Below are 20,334 nucleotides of genomic sequence, written 5' to 3'. Positions count from 1 at the left end.
TCAACCTAATTGCAATGAAGTATGCATACTTTAAAATGCGCGATTTTTATGAACTATACCCGTAAGTTTTAACTAGTTTCATTCATTTTGACCTAATGGTAATTAAGTGTATGTTATTTTTTAACCATTTTTATTTGATTCGAGCCATTATCAATTGATTATGCAGACTTTAAAAATTACACTCTTCAAAGGCTATCCCGCAATTTGTCCATTTCTTTCATTTCGACAATGGCAATTAAGTATGTATAATTCAAAATTCATGATTTGTATAGATTATAACTCAATTTATTTGACAATTTTCGTTCTTAAAGCAATTGAGTGTGCATATTTCAAAACCACGATTTGTTGTCCATTTTCAATCATCTTGACCTAATGGCAACTAAGTTTGCGTATTTTAAATTCACAATTTTAATGGCTATAACCCACAATTTTTGTCTAATTTTCTTCATTTCGAGTCAATGGAAATTAAATTATGTGTATCTCAAAATTCATGATTTGAGCTATAACTCATAGTTTCTCATTTTTCATCTGTATCGACCCAACGATAATTAAGTTTGCATGATTCAAAATTTGCAATTTTCATGGAATATAGTCCACGATTGTTTTGAAATTTTATTTGTTTCGATCTTATAGCAGTTAATACAAATATTTCTAAACCATGATTCCGCTTTGACCTAATAAACAGTAAGTATATGTAAAAAATTAGTTTTCATGGACTATAATCCATGATTTTTGTTAATTTTCATCTTTTTCCACACAATGACAATTAAGTAGCTTATTTAAAAACTATAATTTTTGTCCATTTTCGTTTGTTTCGATTCAACATCAATTCAGTACAAGCATTTCGTAATTCAGGATTTTCATGAATTATCCAATAACTTTTATTCATTTTAATCTATTTCGATCCAATGCCCTTAAGCATGACTACTTCAAAATTCACGATTATCACATACTATAATCCACAGTTTTGTTCAATTTTTGTATATTTCAACATGACAACTAGCTATGCTTAGTTTAAAAGAGTCGCATTTTTCATGAGCTATATAATCTACAATTTTTGCTTTTTTTTAGGTTTTGACCCGATGGCAATTAAGTATGCAAGCTAAAAAATCCGTGATTTTTGTGGAGCGATTATGACCTATGTTTTCTGTTCATTTTTGTTCGTTTTATGCTAATAACAATTAAGTATGCATACTTAAAACTCCTTTTTAGACCTTTTCTGTTTGTGTATTAACCCAAGGATACTATTATGCATACTTCAAAAGTCATGATTTTTATGAGCTATAATCCACAAACTTTGTCGTTTTTTCCCCTTAATATCAATAATGTAGTACCTAATGACAACTCATGATTTTCATGGGATACAACTCATGATATTTTTCCATCTTCATTCATTTCAATCTTTAAGTATGTGATACTTTTAACTATTTTCATTCATTTTGACCTAATAATACTTAATTATGCATACTTCAAAATTCACATTTTCATGGGCAATCCACAAATATTATCCAGTTTTGCCCGTACCCAATGACAATTAAGTATCCATACTTCAAAATTTGTAATTTTCTTAAGATATAATCCACGATCTTTTATAAATATTCATTTGTTGTGAAATGACAATTAAATACATGTACCTAACAAACTAAAATTTTTGTTCATTTTTGCTCATGACGATCAAATAACACTCAAGTATGTAAAATTTAAAATTCGCGATCAAATAACACTATAAACTACAATATTTGTTCATTTATAACCAAATGACAATTTAAATGTGCATACTTCAAACTTCGCGTCATTTTTTGACTAGTTTCATCCATTTCAACCTAATGGCAATTAATTATGCGTACTACAAAATTCTCAATCTCCATAAGCTACAACCCATGGTTTTTATCTATTTTTGTCTTTTCGATCTAATTGAATATAAATATACATTAAAATTCACGATTTTCATGAGCTACAACCTATAACTTTCGTCTATTTTCATTCGATTCAACCAATGACAATTAAGTATGCGATATTTATGACAATTTTCACTCTGTTGGGTCAGTGTGTTACAAACTTCGCAATGGCAATTAAATATCCATACGTCAAACTTCGCGATAATTTTAACCATCCTTCTGTTTTTATCTAATGACAATTAATTATATGTAGTTAAAAATTCATGGGATATATATTGATGATGTTTGTTACTTTTTTTAGTCTTTTGACTAAATATCAATTAAGTACGTGTATAAAATTCATGATTTTTATGGCACCTGCGATTTTGGTCTATTTTCTTTCATTTCAACCCAATGATAATTAAGTAAATGATGTTTTTGACCATTTTCGTTCATTTTGACTCAATGACAATTAATAATGTGTTGTTCAAAATTCACAATTTCCAAGGGTTGTAACCCGTGATTATTGTTCACTTTAATCCTTTTCGACCCAACTACAATATTAAGTATACATATTTCAAAATTTATAATTTTCATAGGTTAACCCTTAATTTTTTTTGTAATTTTCATTCACTTGGACCGACTGGCAATTGACTGTGTATTTTAAAACAACTATTTTTGTCAATTTTTGCTCGTGTTAACCTATGGAGTGTTTGGTAAATTGAAATCATGAAAGTTATTTTATTTTTAGTAATGGCTTTTACTTCTATTCAGCATGCAACTAAAATATAATGTTTGTTTAAAAAATAAATTATTGTTGAAAGTACAAAACTGAAGATGATGTTTTGAAATAGGAATTATTAATTAATGTCAATTAATTGAAAGTGATCCCTACATTTTCAATTTAATATGACCTCACTAAAATTTTCACAAAATTCAAAATCACATTAAATTCTATGTAGCAATTGTTTTTTGTATTTCACTTTCACAATTACTTGCATGCGAACAAATAACCAAAGTGTTCAAAGTGAGCCATGTCTCACTTTCGTCTTTCACTTTCATGCTATTTCATGGACTATAACTCACGATTTTTATTCATTTCCGTTCATTTTGATCCAATGGATATAAGTATTTGTACTTGAAAGTTTGTGATTCCCATGGGCTATAACCTAATATTTTTGTCTATTTTCGTTTGCTTCGATCTAGTAGCAATTGTGTATGTGTACTTCAAATATTGCAATATTTTTGAGTATTTTCATTTGTATCCACTCAATGACAATTAATTATACGTAATCTAAAATATATGATTGTCATTGGTCATGAGCTTCTATACAGGGTGATCTGCTGAAATTTATTTGTTTGTGCTGAACAAGACTAGATTCAGTTGGCAGCAGTAAAAAAAAGGAAAGTAGATAGTAGTCCATATTAATACTAAAAGCATCATACACACAAAAGAATATGGCTAATGGGTGATTTCCAGAGGTAGCTACGTACTTAAAAAAATATGCTCAAGTCATGCGAAGGAGAAAAGTATAAGCTAAAGAGAACTAAACCTGTATTACACAACCCATCTACTTGGTGCCATGGTTAGTCTAAATTCTTCAACAATTTGCTAGAACAGTGATCATGAAATGATGCATCAGAAAATATCAATTTTGATATTGGTATCCGCATGCACCCCCACCCCATCTACACGGGGTGGGTGCGTGTGTGTGAAATTACACGCATATTGCTAAATTTCCAAAAAAAAAATTCCTAATGTTTCAAAATCATACTAAAACCCCTAAACTATTGGATAATCTCATAAATAAAATGTTTGGGGTCGGCTACATGAATCATATTTTTCCATTGCATTCTGTTGTAGGTCATTTCCTTCATTACATTAGTTTTAATCATATCCTTCTTAATTGCTTCTGACCAAGTCATTCTAGGTCGACCTCTAGATCTCCTAGGCCCAATAACTCTAATATTATCACTTTTTCTAATCGGTGCACTAAGGAGTCTCCTTTATACATGACCGAACCATCTTAATCTATTCTCTCTCATTTTGTCCTCAATAAGCGCAACCTCTAATTTACTACGAATGCACTCATTTTTTTATCCTATCTTTTAATGTATACCCACAAGATCACCGTAACATTCTCATTTCTGTTACACTCATTTTTTAAACATATTTTTTAATTGCCTAACATTCTGACCCATAAAACATAGTTAGTCTTATAACCGTCGTATAAAATTTTCTCTTTAGTTTCATTGGTATTTTACGATCACATAAGACTCCCAAGCACTCATCCATTTCAACCATCTCGATTTGATTTGATGCACAACATCATCCTTTATCTCACCATCATGCCTAATGATAGATCCCAAATAGCGAAAATGATTAGTTTTAGGTATTTTTTAGCCATCAATATGTACTATATGCTTTCTTTATTTCCTACTTTTACTAAAAATGTATTTCATATATTCTATTTTTGTTCTATTAGTTCTAAATCTTTAGACTCAAGAGCTTGTTTCTAACTTTCTACTTTAGAAATAATGTCTCTTTTAGTTTCATCAACTAATACTATATCATCAGCAAATAACGTACATCATGGGATTTTATCCTGAATATGCTTAATAAGTTGGTCCATAACTAATGCAAATAGATAAGGATTTAAAGCTGGCCCTTGGTGTAAACCTATGCTAAGGGGCTGTTTGTTTGCCTAAAAAAAGAGGGAAATCAAAGAATAGGAAACCTATTTCTAAGAAAAATTATTTTGAGATTGTTTGGTTGGCTAAAAAAAGGGAAATCAAAGAATAGGAAACCTATTTCTAAGAAAAATTATTTTGAGATTGTTTGGTTGGCTAAAAAAAGAAGGAAATCAAAGAATAAGAAAAATTATTTTGAGATTGTTTGGTTGGCTAAAAAAAGAAGGAAATCAAAGAATGAGAGATGAGTTTCACATTATTATTGGATGATGTGAGTGATTTTTAAGAAAATTTGTTCTGATGTTATTTGGTTGACTAAAAAAATAAGGAAATAAATTATAAGAAACCTATTTCCCATAATAGGTTCTTTTCTTATGTTTGGTTCATTCATAAAAATAAGAAAATAGGTGAGATGAGATGAGTTATTATTATATTATTGGATGATATGACCCACAATTAAGGAAATCGATTTCCTAGTTTTTTTGGAGGAAATGGGTGGAAATGAAATGTTAATGAGATGAGATGAGTAGTCACCATATTATTGGATGATGTGAGTGATTTTTAAATATGAGATGTGATGGAGATGAGATGAGTTGGATGATGTGACCTATTTTTTGTGTTTGGTTTATTTTTAGGCGATGATATGAGATGAGTTATGGGATGAAAATAATATTTTATTGGATGTTGTGGTGAGTTTTAAGGATGGAAATGGATGAAAATAATGTTTTATTGATTTCCATATATCATTTTCCTTTTCTTGATTTTTAGGAAACCAACCAAACAGCCCCTAATAGGAAATGGTTTAATCTCTCCTTCATTAGTTATTACTCTAGTTGTTACTATATCATACATATCTTTAATCACATCAATATATATACTAGATACATATTTCTTTTCTAACACCCATCACATTACCTCTCTAGGTACTCTATCATAAGTTTTTCCTAGATCGATAAAACCATATGTAGATCATTTCTATTCTTTGTATCTCTCCATCAAACGTCTCAAAATATGTATAGGCTCTGTAGTTGACCTTCCAAGCATAAAACCAAATTGATTTTCAGATATACGTCTCTTAGTCTTTGCTCAATTACCCTCTCCCAAAGTTTTATAGTATCACTCATGAGTTTTATACCTCGATAATTTGAACAACTTTATATATCCCTTTTATTCTTATATATCAGTATTAAAATACTAATCCTCCACTCATCCGACATTTTTTCGTCTCGATTATCTTATTAAATATTTAACCATCCTAAGCCTATATCTCCAAGACATTTCTAAACTTCAATAGGATTCGTCTGGTCCTACGGCTCGTCCACTTTTCATTTTTTTAGAACATATTTAACCTCGCTAATCCTAATTTTACGACAATATCTATAGTTTCTATCATTTACTATATTGTCAAAATCTCTATTTTGCTCACTTGTTTGGTTATCATTAAACAATTGATAAAAGTAACCCCTGCACCTCTCTTTTATTTCCTCGTCGATCACTAGGACTCTTTAATCCTCACTTTAATACACCTAATATTACCCAAATCTCTACTCTTCCTTTCTCTAATCTTAGCAAGCTTATATATATCTTTCTCTCTTATATATATCTCTCTCCCTCCTTAGATTCTAACTATTTATAAAAAAAAAATTATAAGCTTTGTTGTTTTTGCTTCCTTCCTTACTAGTTTATATTTTTTTAAGTTTTCCCTACTCCTACACTTTTACTATTCTTTATATAAAGTTTTCTTCTCTCTAATAACATTTTGCACACTCTCATTCCACCACCAACTCTCCTTACCATCTAATCTACAATCTTTAAATTCTCCTAGTATATCTTTAGTCACTTTCCTAATACAAGAAAACATGTTATTCCACATAATATTAGTCTCATTATCTATGTTCTATATATCTTCTTTCATTATCTTATCTTTAAAATGTATTATATTCTCTCCTTTTAAATTCCACCATTTAGTTCTGAGACTTTTGTTCACGTTAGTTTTTCTACTTTACTTTTTAATAGATATGTCTAAGACCATCAATCTATGTTGTGTACTTAAACTCTCCTGGTATAACTCTACAATCCTTGCATATTAACCTATCCGCCATGCTAGTAAGAAAAAAAGTCTATTTGACTATTATTAAAACCACTTTTAAAGGTTATTAAGTGTTCATCCCTTTTTCTAAAAAGTATATTTGCTATTATCAAATCATACGATATAACAAACTCTAGAATTGATTTGCCCGTTTGTGGTACGTAAGTACTAATAATATTAATAATTTCTACATCTAAGACATTTTATTAGAATTATTCTATCTCCAACTCTTCTTACATCTACAACACTTTCTTTTACTATATTATCTACAAGAACTCCCACTCCATTCCTATTCTTCCTTTTTCCCGTGTACCCAAGTTTATATCCGGTCTTTTTAATTTCGCTAGATTTTTCACCTATCCATTTAGTATCTTGTAAACAAATTATATTTATCTTTCTTCTAATCATGACATCCACTAATTCCATTGTATTTCCAGTAAGTGTACCTATATTCTAAGTAACTAATCTAATTCTATTATATTGTAAAAGTCTCCTACCATTTTCCGTCTTACCTCTTATAGACAGTTCTACTCTATGCATAATACTATTAGGTACCCTATCAGAGGATTGTAGATTCTTAGAACATCCTTGCTTACTTGTCATTACACCGGGGTGATATCGATGTAATGCGTCGCTTCCGGGGGACGCCCTAGCAAACCACCATTGCTTACTTATCATTGCATCGGGTGGGATCGATGCAACGCGTCGCGGTGGGGACGCCCCAACGAGTATATAATAGGATTTATTTTATATGTGGATCCGACTATGTTTTACGTTGGCTGTCGGCTACCTAACACAATCCTCCTCCTTTATCCTAGCTTGGGACAGGCAGTGCTGACAAACAGCACTGGCGGAGTTTCATTGAAAATTTTGAATGAAGAGAATTCATGTGGGAGAAAAAGACACAACAACCAGGTCATACTTTTAATTGTTTTATTCCATGAGTTAACGTTGCTTATGAGTTTTTCCAATTGTTCAAGGGGGTTTGCTATAATTTCAAAGTTCAGGGGGTTTTCTTTATTTATAAACTTCGAGGGGTTTTGTGCAAATCCCAAATTTCAAGGGTGTTTGTGAAATTTACTTTATACATATTATTATATTAAGAGAAAACTTTGAGATGTGAAATAAAATAGCTAAATAAGACAATCCTAGAAGAGAGATATACAAGCAGATATGAGATATATGTCGCTTGGCCCTTCAAAAGAATGAGAAAGCATAAACTCTCTTACATTTATAAAATCAAACAAGGTCCATCTGTAGAATGTATATGATACTTAGTTGTCAACAAGTTGCTACAAAATTACGCCCGAAATGCTAGGTTGACTGCTGCCTAATGTTTGCTAAGTAACATGAGCCTGGATATCCAATAGCAATAAGAATAAAAAGATGGTATGTCTTCCTAATGAACTTTAACCAGAACAGAAAAACTAAAAACAGCACATCATATGCCTGCTACTGTTATCAGAGACGATTAGCAGACAGATAATCGTGCCATGTAGCTCCAAATATTGTATAAATCCTCAAACAAGTTATAACATAATATAGTGTAGAAGGTAGGGAACTAAAAGGAATTCTAATTGAAGCCATGTCCACATCATCAAACATCTCGGTAGGTCTAGGCCTAGGACCTCTTCAGACAATTGACCACTTTATGGTGCATGACAAGTTAAAAAATTGAGATATCATCTGTTCTTTGGTGAAACAGGAACATTGTCTGTCAGCGTTGGATGATCTAAGGTTAGATGTAAAATCATCATCTCAACCACTTTTGTATCTACATGTAGAAAGAGAAAGAGATAACTTACTCATAAAACCACATTCTAGAAGGCTGTTAGATTCACCTTTTTGAGATAAATGGTGGGATGTAAATCACCGTCCTTCAGTATAAAGTTTTCAATGATACAAAAGCCAAATAATTGCAAAACCAAGATCCTAAAAGATCTCACCAACTCCTATGCTCCAGTGTGTATAACATAAAATACAAAAACGTCTAGCATAGATATGGCATATATCAGCAAGTCATTTAGTGGCAGGTGATATTCAATGAAAGCACGAGTGTCAAATGATTTCTTGGAAACTTTTTCTAAGGAGTTTATGGCTTGTCAATTTTTTCAAAAACTTCAACGAAAAGCAAATAATCAGCGATTTCTTAAAACCAAGTCGATTTCAGGTTTTTTTTTATAAATTTGTTTCTATATAGCTATAAAACAGAACAAGGTCTGGGAGATATTCCTACTTTCCACTAATCTTGAAAATTGAGGAAGCTTCAATAGGAGACTATGTCAGAAAAGAAAAAAGCAAAAAAGGAATCTGTAAGATTGGAGTAGCGCAGATAAAAGGAAGCATAGGAATGTAGCTTTATAATAGAAAACATAAGCAAGGCTATCTCCAAACTGAGTTCTCTAAACAAAAATGCCAAAAGATGAGGAAGAGAAAACCTGTTCACGGCTCAGAAATGAACTCCGTGTTTCTCTGGAGAAAATTCAGGATGTAGAGGAAGAGAATAAGAGCTTAAAAGAGGAGCTCCTCCATCTAAAAGCTCAGATTGCTTCCCTCCAGCAACAAGTTGATAAGAAGAAGTCCAGGTGTTCTAAAACCAGCAACGGTTTGTCACTTGACAAGCAGATTCCTAGTAACAATGCAGAAGAATCTTCAGTAGCTAACAGCTTAATTAATAGGATAAAGTTCTTTGAGGGGCAAACCACCACCAAGGAGAGACAGCCGCGAGCAGCACAGCTGCCACCTAGGCCTAAGTACTTTCCTTTAGTGCAAAACTTGGGAGGAAAAGAAGCACTTTTATCTCCAACAACGCCTCCACCTCCACCACCTCCACCACCTCCACCACCTCCACCAGTGAGGTCAAGAAGCATGCTCTCCAATGCAGTGCGCAGGGTACCAGAAGTAGTGGAACTTTACCGCACTCTAACAAGAAAAAAGGGAAAGCTAAACACAAGAACTTCTATGGCAGGGATTCCAGCAGCAAAGGATTCCCGTGACATGATAGGAGAAATCGAAAACCGCTCAGCCTATCTCTCAGCTGTAAGTAAACATCATTAGTGAACACATATTTTAACTTGCTTGAAGCTTAGGTTCCTTCCTTTAATAGTTTTGCCCTGAATCTCAAGACCTACAGCTGTTAATCTAATAGTCATTGTAGGTGAAATCAGATGTGCTAAACCAACGTAAATTCATCGATTTTCTGTCCAAAGAGGTTGAAAGTGCAGCCTTCAGAGATATCTCTGATGTGGAATGTTTTGTTAAGTGGCTGGATGAGGAGTTATCTCACTTAGTAGATGAAAGAGCAGTGCTCAAGCACTTTCCACGGTGGCCCGAACAGAAAGCAGATGCAATGAGAGAAGCAGCTTTCAATTACCGGGATCTAAAGAACCTTCTCTCTGAGATTTCATCATTTCAAGGTGACATGAATCGACCTGCACCTGTTGTGCTCAAAGTCATTCAGGCATTACAAGACAAGTGAGGATAATAACAGAAAGTGACACGGAATTTTCAGTGATTGAGAATTTAAAGTACTGTCTAACCCATCCTCATGCAGATTAGAACATAGCATTCACAACCTTGAGAAGACGCGGGATAGCACAAGCAAGAGATATCGAAACTTCAAGATTCCCTGGCAATGGATGCACAACTCTGGCATTATTGTTCAGGTATTTGTTTGTATCTTGCTGTTATCATGTAAAATTTTGGCTATAGACAAATATCCAGTAACATACCATCTCAATACAAGTCATATCCAATGCTGCCAAATATATTACAAGTTTGACGCGAATTTCTTCATGCTTGATACCTATCTAAATATGCAAAATCTGTATAAGCTAGTCCCAATTTACCAATCAAGGAGACCCACAAAACTGCAAATAGCAAAGCGGCATGACATAACACCAGTTGATGAACAAAGGGACCTACCATGTTGGTCAAGCAGTTATGCTCATGAAACCAAAGAGAAAGCCAACAAATTTCTCCTGAACTAACTGGGGAAAATGTCCATTAACAAGGAAGAAGGTATGCTTGCTTAACCAAGGAACTTAACCAGTCTTTGATAGAAAGAAAATTCCAATCAATTTCTTTCACCCAGTACAAGATCTATTTGGTTTAAGAGACTGGCAGTTCATATGAATTTCTCAGATCAGTGAAATTTAAAATTATGAAATTTCAGTTCCAGTCATGTAGTCTTCTCCCTTCTCGAATTAAAAGTTCATTCATTTCTAAATCCTGTGCGTAGTTGGATAATCTGGAGCACATGATTGGTACCTCATTCTCACCTCATTCTAGTTTCCTTGTTATAAATATGAATGTAGTTACCTTTATGTGCTCATGTGCTCATCTTCCAGAGCCCCAGACACCCACTTTTCACTTCCAGGAATTCAGGTACACCCATTTCAAAAATGGAATTGGAGATCAGTTTCTAACAGAAGAAATTGAGAACTGATGAATTGTACTAACCATGATACCGGATTTCTACAAATCCTTATAACCAAGAGATTAAAGTTGGGATCCTGGACTTGAAAATAATGATTCTATATTCTAGGAAACCAGCAATGCCCTGAATCATTTTAATTTTAAAACTTTAATGTACTTGCTTCAGAGATCAGAAAAAAATATAAATACAGTCTTATGGCTGTATTCTGAGAGATCCCGTATTCTCTGTTACTTTTACATCGCAGATGGTACTTCTATTGTGGTAGTTTACAATACATATCAAAAAGATAAATTGAAAAAAATACTTCCTTAAATACAATAATGAGATGAAGCAGTACCCAATAACAGTCCACATATGTATTAAAATAAAGTTAGAATGAACAAAGGCCTCTTGACCAGAAAAACTACAAAGCCTTATAGACTGTTGCATGGAAATGGGTGTGAGTATCTGCACGGGTACCAGACACGGCAAATTTGTAAAAGGTAGGGTACGGGGACATGGTTGTACAAATATTCACACACACACACACACATTACATATTTAAATAATAACTTACATGAGATCAACATTGTTTGTATTCACATGTTATGAGAACAAGTTCCTATTACATTTTTATGAGCAAAGTTACCAGGTTCGTATATTTTGTTGACCCTACATACAAAGTTAGGTTTATTTTCTTACTCCGGTGATTATATTTTGTGGACCACAGTGACAAGTAGCCCTATTTTTGGCCAAAGCCAAAATTCCGGCGAGATCAAGTCATGTGACACGTCACATGTGTTCTACGTGGCTTCAAACGTGGCAAGTAGTTGGGCTCATTCATATGAGTTGAAGGGTTTTTTGTTTTCAAATTAAGGCTCAAAACAATGGGTTCAAATAGGGTGAAATCTACCTCATAGGGTTAAATTGGGTTAGGACAGCAGAAATTGGAGATCGGTTATTCAAGCTCTTGCTCAAAGTTAGTTTCAAGCGTAAGCGCTAGAATAAGCAAACAAAGGCTCAACGGGGTGATCTTCTTCCTCCAAGGGTTAAATTGGGCTTTTTTTATAACTGTTACTTAGATCTAGCTTACTCTTTGCCACATAAGCCCATTTAAGCCACATAGGATGCATAGGATGCATGTAACGACTCACGCGACTCGATCTCACTGGAATTTTGGCTCCGGCCAAAAAATAGGGCTACATGTCACCGTGGCCTACAAATATATCTTATCGTTGCCGGAGTAAGAAAATATACCAACTTGGTACATTGGGTCAACAAAATATAGCAATATGGTAATTTTGCCCATTTTATGTTGCTATTATTATTATGTGGATTATAAATTGAAAATTGTCATTTTTTAGCCAAACACCCAAATGACCCTCTAAAATCATAATTAGGAACCCCCCTATGTCAAACGAGTTTTAAGAAGTTGATGTGAAGTGCCGGACATAGGTCTGAGAAGTTCATCAACACATGAACTTAACCGGAACTGGCTTTTGAATGCATTCTTTAAATAAACAGATAAATATAGCCCAAGATAAAAAAATGCACAGTAAGAGTGATAAAACTAAAATTTCATGTTACCTTTGCAGCTGAAGTTAGGCTCTTTAAATCTAGCCAAAGTATCTATGAGGCGAGTTGTGACTGCACTACAATCTGACTCATGTTCTGAGGAAAACGATTTGTTGCTTCAAGGTGTTAGATTTGCTTTCCGAGTACATCAGGTAGTTCTCTCTAATGCATTGTACTTATCTATTAGTATTCGTCGACTGATTCTGGAGAACATGAGCTTCTCATTCCAGTTTGTTGGTGGGTTCGATGAGGAGAGCAGGCATATATTCCAAGAACTTCAGACATTGGCCGACTGTTTACTGTACAGTGTAAAACAACCGGAAGAATGATCTCTCAGATCCTAATTATGAGAACAAATGTAATCAGAGTCACATATTCTAAAGAGAGAAATAATAACAATCAATAAAAAATCTCAGAACCTTTTTAAGGAGAATCCTCATAAAAATTATTACATTCATAGTTATGTTACTAGCACTATGTCAGGTGCTAGCCTAAGTGCTACCATACTTTGTGCTCTTCCTCTGAAGAATTGGACAATGTTGTTTGGGTTTTAAAATGTGTCTGCAACATTTCTGAAACTTATGAACAGAATGTCGAACCACTTCCTAAGTTTATTCGTATTTGTCGAAGATTTTTTTTTCACAATCAAAAAAAGGGGGACATAAGGAACATCTTAGGAGAAAACAAGCTTGCCAAACTGTATAACTATCAACTTGGACTGGTTGTATGACCCTTTTTCCATTCTACTTTGTCATGTGTAAGTCGACAATTTGTTTAAAAATAGCTAGAGACTACAGGAGATTGGCTGCATGCTATTTATGTGCATAAATACCATCCCCCGCCCCCCCCCCAACACCCCACAAAAAAAAAGAACAAAAACAATAAGTTGGAAATTATAAAAGAGACCAACTTTCTATCAATTTATAACGAAGAAGGGACATCTTGAATATATGGGATCCGTATCTCCCAGAAAATTAAGTAAAAGATACTACATTTGGAGATTTACATGAATAGAACCCTAAAAGATACTAAATTTTTACTTTAAAACCCTAACATGACATCTCAAAGATCAATTCAGCATCTTGCAATCATTCCCAACAAAAAATTAAGTAGAACACATCCCATTTCACTCCTACTAGAAACCCTAGAACGATTTCGAATCCTCATATTGCATCAAAACTTGCAGCACCAACGTCATCTATCCAACGAAAGAACCCAACTTGCAGCACGATCAACTAGAATAATGAAATAGTTAGCAACTTCGTGTACAAAAATTAAGATTAATAGTGCAAATTAATCATAATCAAAATTGAAGAGAGCCGTTACCTGTGACTGGGGTGGAATGAAAGAGAAAGGAAGGAAAGGGACAAGTTCACTGCGTACGGAAGAGGAGAACTTTTCATCGACGCCCCTAGAAGTTTGAGTGCTTGCACAATTTTTTCGGCCTAACTCTCTCGACGGTCGACCCCTATTTTGACGATGGAACTCCCGGCGGGCCGGGTCACAAAGATGAATGGGCTGATTGGGTAAGATCCAGCTGCCCAGTTGGACCCGACAATTGTGTGATTGCCCACTACTTTTTCTAGTCTTGTACGGTAAAACTTGCCCGACGAATGGTTCGTGTGCAGTAGTCATCCTATTTTGTATGGATCGAAAAGTACATAGTTCTTGACACACAAACTATCTAATGGATGAGGAGCATTTGATAGCTATAGCTTATGTGGACACCTCACATGTCCCCCATTGGGTCTCTCCTATTTGGGATTCCTGAGACATTTTTTATTGTCCAATTTTACAGTACTCTTTACTAGGCCTCTTTCGCTATCTAGCTCAGTAACCAATAGTTTGAATGTCTAATTAATGATATAATAATGCAAAAGACAATAATGATGTCAAATGTTAATAAACGCCTTTACCCAACCTATCTTTCATCTCCATGTTTTCTTCCACTCCTAACCTTTATAATTCACTATACCTACATTAATCATCGAAAACGTTACAACCCCCTAATATCTCAACAAATGACTAGAAATAAGAGCAAAGCTGATGGAAATAATATTCAAATAAAATACTGTAAGTGCACAAGAATTAAATTATAATAGTTAAATAGATATATCCATGGAGAAGGAGTGTATTAGAAAGAAATTTCTATTTGGGTTCTTAAATTGTGTAGGAAAAGAGCGAGAATAGAATGTGATTTGGGTGAGGGTTGTCACAAAATAAAAGACTAAAACAAGATGGAAGAATAACAGAAAGAACACAATAAAAGGAAAAAAAGGAAATCAATTCAAAACAAGAAGTAAATAAAAAGATAGAGGAAAACGAGTGAGAAGACTAGGAATCTAGGATTGAATCCACTAAATAATTTTAAATTTTGTTACTGTTAGATGCTTAACAGCAGGATTTAGGACTGATTTTGAAGAGCTTAGGGTCCATTGATCTCCTTTGATGGCTGATTCCCTGATAGGAAGAGAGTCCAGCACATATGCAATACGTTAGGTGATCGAAATTGGGTTCTCCAATAATTCCTCCAATTATCAAGTTAGTTATGATCTGAAGGAGAGAAATGAACTAATATAGTCCTCTCTAAGTGTGCAGAAATTGCGTATTTTTGGTCAGTAGACAATGTACCTATTTATACCGAGCTGACGAGGGTATTTATATAATCTTGGCTAAGCATATATAGTCGGCTTAGTCAACTGATACCTTTATAGATGTTGGCATTAGGGAGTTCTAGTTACCCTTGTGATTAATGCGATGTTAACAGGGGGAGTAATGTGCTGACAAAGTCCGATGACTCATTAAGACCTTTAGCGGGGTTAATGATGCCTCCGACCGTGCATTTAATATGATGGTGATTGGCTATCGGCAAGGAGTTTGAGAATGACTACATTCGGTCTCAGCTTTGCAAGAGGCTGAGAAAAGATGCTTTTTGTCTTGACCCTCAAGGGAGACGAGAAAGAACATCGTTTATCTCGGCCTTCAAGGGAGATGAGAAGTCAGTGTGTCTAGGTCAAGTTGGCGAGTAGTTCGCTTAGGACACATGTCAGCTAGTTGAATGTGATTAATATTTTCTTATTTCTGGCACAACAAAATTAATTTTAAGAATTACTCTCTTTTTATTCTCATATTTCTTAGAATTATTAAGCATATACTATCAAGTTACTAAAAACAAGCATAACTTACTAAAACATATTCAAGCAATATTATCATTTATGAAAAGAAACAAACAACTAGATAGTAACTTTAGAACTAAAGAAACATTAGCTATCAAACCATTTAAGATACGTATAGCCTATCAAATCTATCAATTAATTCTCTAGTTAATTATGCTAAATATGATCATTTGAAGCACAAAGAAAGTAATTCAAATATCAAAAGAAAAATCTAATCCTAGAATTATTACAAGAGATTAGCTACTCATACAAGAAATTAAAAGTAAGAAATTAAAATTTAAACTATAAAACATAAAGGGAACAAGAAAATAAATCTAAACTACAAAGCAATAAAAGAGAGCAATAGAAAATCTACACTACAAAGTATAAAAGAGCAAGAAAATAAATTTACAATGCAAATTATAAAGAAAATCTATAATACAAAGCAATAAATCTAAACTACCAAACATAATAAAAATAAGAAATAAAATTCTAAAACATGTATTTCTAAAACAAGAAAATAAAAAAGTAAAATAAAAATTTACATTGTAACGGGTTGGGCCTTTGTGAAACAAATCTTCATCTTCAAAGGAGAAGAAAAAAAAATAAAAAAGAGAAAAATTTTATTCATTGTAAATAAAAAGATTACAATTTGGAAGGTCTTTTCAATTAAAAGTAACTCTCCTCTCAAACATCAAGTTTACCAAATTATTTATATCTCCATACTCTTCACTCTCCATCCATATTTATAGCCTACAACCTTTAACCACAACAATTGAATCAAGCCGGGGTTACTAAAAATCAAAATCGATCATTGATACTTTTCTGTTGCAAACTAATCGATTACTTTCTAACAGAATTCTAATAAAATTTTGTTGACTTCATTGACTTTATCTTCTTTGGGCTTTTTGGCTTTGTGGTCTTCTTCTAGGCTTCAATATGTGCTTCAAAATGAGGAATTGTGATTCCTTTAAGCTCTTACTCGATAATTCTTTATTATCTGTAGATTAAGATAAAAATATTATTAGCAGATATATTTATTAAATAAAATAGATAATGAGGGCATAAAGTACAATTACATGTAATGATCAAAAGTCCTACCATCTATTCTCTCTTTCCTCCTACTTTCGAGCCTCCTTCTCCTGCGTTCGGCCTACTAAATCACTATTAGCCTGATTACAACACAACGCAATATTTGAATCTTTAATGGAGTTTAAATCATGCAGCAGTGACGTAGTTCTCCCTTTCTCGATGGCAAGACCTATCGCCACCCAAGTTGCTATCGAGTCATTCAAATTACTGGACAAAAGTGTTTGGCTATAAAAACCATGTTCAATGCGTTGCTGTTTACTGTTAAGAATGTTGACATATTTAGGATGACTAGTATAGTGCATGTGCGTTGCACGTGAACATATTTGTTTTATGTTCTAATACTTTACACAATTCATTATTTAATTAATAGAAGAGTTTCATTTTGAATGTAATTATAACAACATTTGAGGACTTATTTGTAATTTTCTTACAATTTAAATCATATACTTCTTTCAATCTTCTTAAGGTTTAAGTTTTGAACTATATAGGGGTTTATCTTTAAAAATTTATGAAGTTTCAGTATTTTTCTATAAATATATGAAATTTTAATGGTGTTCGTGAAAATTATGAAGATCCATGGTTGTTTGTGAAAAAATTCAGGTTGTTTTGTGAACATTGGCAAATCATGGAATACCCAAAATTAAGATACAATTTTCTTAATCTTAAAAGACATAGTTCTATTTACTTTATAATTTAAGATAATGAATGACATTTAATAACTACTGGGAGTTTTATGTACAAATTTAGAATATAGTTTTAACATTAGGGAGGTTATAATATACTTATTATATAAAAAAATTTACCCAAAAGATAAAAATTCCAAGTTTGTTCTTTACTTTTATGTTAAGTGTGTCATAATATTCCAGTTTATATTAATTATCTTTATTTTTGCTAATTCATTATAGCAAAATAAAATTCTCACTTTCACCTTCTCTCTCTTCTATTATCATATAATTAGTAACATGCTACAAAAAATATATCTACTAAGTTCATGGATAATACAATATTTCTCTCAAACACTAGTAGAAAACAGGGCATTGGCGATGGGGTATTGACGACGGATTTCAAATCCGTCGCCAATAAAAACATTGGCGACGGAACATTGGAGACGGGGTTATCCCCGTCGCCAATGTTTGTATTGGCGACGGATTTCAATCCGTCGCCAATGATTTTCCGTCGCCCATAACCTTAGGCGACGGAAAAAATATTTTGGCCGACGATCGAATCGCTCGCCAATAATGGTATCGGCGACCGGATTCTATCCGTCGCAGCATGAGATATGGCGACCGCGATTTTGATCCGTCGCCAATGTCCCGGTCGCCAGAACTTCTATTGGCGACGGATTCGATTCGTCCGCCTAATTACTTAATTGGCGACTGGACTTAGCATCCGTCCCAATAATATTAGGCGACGGACGATTGGCGACGATTCAATCTGCTTGCAATATCATTGGCGACGAAACATTAGCGAACGCCACTCAGACATCCGTCCGCCACGATGAGTATGGCGACGGATTTGATCCGTTCGTCAATGAGTCCATCGCCAATAACTTATTGGCGACGGCATTGCATCCGTCGCCAATAAGTATTGGCCGCACGCGAATATTAGCGACGCGATCAAAATCGTTCGCCAATCACTAATTGGCGTACGAAACATTAGCCGACGGATCGGAACTCGTCGCCAATGTGTATGACGACGGATTCGATCCGTACGGTCAAGCATCCGTCGCCAAATACTCATGCGACGGAATATCGATTCGTTCACTAATAAGCTAACTGTCGGCGATCCGAATCCCGTCCCCAATACTCCAATATCATATATATTAAAAGGAATAATGTTCTTTATTAATGAATTTATTCTTTAATACTCGCAAAATTAAATTCTTTAACAAAGTATTAACTCTTGATATGTTGATAAGTATTCGTTTTAGAGAAAATGATGGACTTGATTGTTTAGAAAGAATTGATGCGAAAAAGTAGAACAATAATGCAGAAATTGGTGAACGATACCTAGGACATCTTTTTAGTTATTCACGTGTCCACGAACATGTAACCTATATTGATATGCCTAATGCCTATAAGAACTTATCTAAGCCCTTTTTAATTAATTAGGAATATTGACTATCATATTGGAGAAAAAAGAAGTTTTTATGAATTGGGTATTCTACGCTTGTAATGCAGACAACTATGGGTTGGATTTTATAATTAAAGTTAAGAGATTACGTTGCCGTAATATAGTTAGATTAAAGGTCCAAATGAGTTATTCGAATCGTCCCGAGGGCGGGCACAATGAGCATATCTTTTTATTCATACGGCGTTGGATGAAACATGTAATCATTTGATGTTGCAAATGCAGTATACCAGACTTATTCACTATATCTTACAATTAATTAGGAGCTTCTATGTTAGTTTAATATTTGTTTTTTACTCTTATGCTAGAAATCCGATGAGCTCTACTACTCTTATTCTTTACGCTAGCCAGATCTCGCATATGAGGCTCTTACTTATTCTTTATGCTAGCCAGGATTCTATGTCGCCCCTACATCATTAATCGAATTTGAGATGAGCCTAAATGATATTTAATCACTAAAGAAATGAATGAAAATTGTCACGCCTCCAAAACTTCAGTGAATATTCATAAACACCGGTTACGAGACAACATCGACCCTTGCCACAAGACAAGTCCCTGTGTACGAGTCAAGCCTGACATTTTATATCACGCTACCTCAACTCAAAACATATACATAATATATATATATATATATATATATCATATATTATATATAATATATATATATATATATATATATATAGTATATATACTATATATACTATATCATATATAATATATATACTATATATATATATATCATATATATATGTTAATATATTATGAGAAAAATGGAGAAACTCCGGTACCAAGTTGCTCCAAACAACGTTGGTAGTGAGTGTGACCTAATCTTGTTCCACTTACATCTACATTGGTATGCGTGGTGAAGGTGGGTTGCAGGCTCTATCCTTCGATGTTGTGATGTATTCATGGGCAACATCTAGGCCACATCACTACCAAGTACTTTAAGCACTTGGTACAAGGTTCTCCATATTCTCTTCTCTCTCTCTCTCCTCTTCTTCTCTACTACTTAGTATAGTATATATATATATATATATATATATATATATATATCATATTATTGCCATATTTAAGAAAGAAAGTGCAAGTTAATTTTATCGCAAAGCATTGTAGAATCATATTAAAATATTCCAAAATCAAACTCTCTTTGAAAACAAGCAATTACTAAGAAAGAAAACGAACTAGGTCCAAACAAGATTGGATTTTTATAATTAAAAGTCAAGGGAAACTGGTAATAATAGTTAGATTTAAACGAATATTTCTTTTCTAAAATAAACATTTACTTTATTTCTTGTCTTTTGTCCTTTC

The 20,334-nt window shown here is 33.5% G+C and overlaps 1 protein-coding gene across 1 annotated transcript; it reads left to right on the top strand.

The window, feature by feature from the left end:
* On the top strand, positions 8,914 to 12,978 carry LOC109829708 (protein CHUP1, chloroplastic-like). Its single transcript, XM_020396749.1, has 4 exons — positions 8,914 to 9,696; positions 9,815 to 10,131; positions 10,211 to 10,322; positions 12,670 to 12,978. The coding sequence occupies exons 1-4, from the start codon at positions 9,070 to 9,072 to the stop codon at positions 12,976 to 12,978; spliced, it is 1,365 nt and encodes a 454-aa protein (XP_020252338.1). The 5' UTR covers positions 8,914 to 9,069.

Source organism: Asparagus officinalis, chromosome 2, assembly GCF_001876935.1.
Source record: "Asparagus officinalis chromosome 2, Aspof.V1, whole genome shotgun sequence".
Classification (NCBI taxonomy): Eukaryota; Viridiplantae; Streptophyta; class Magnoliopsida; order Asparagales; family Asparagaceae; genus Asparagus; species Asparagus officinalis.
The sequence above is the reverse complement of the archived record's forward strand: the minus strand, read 5'-3'. Positions and strand labels throughout refer to the sequence as shown.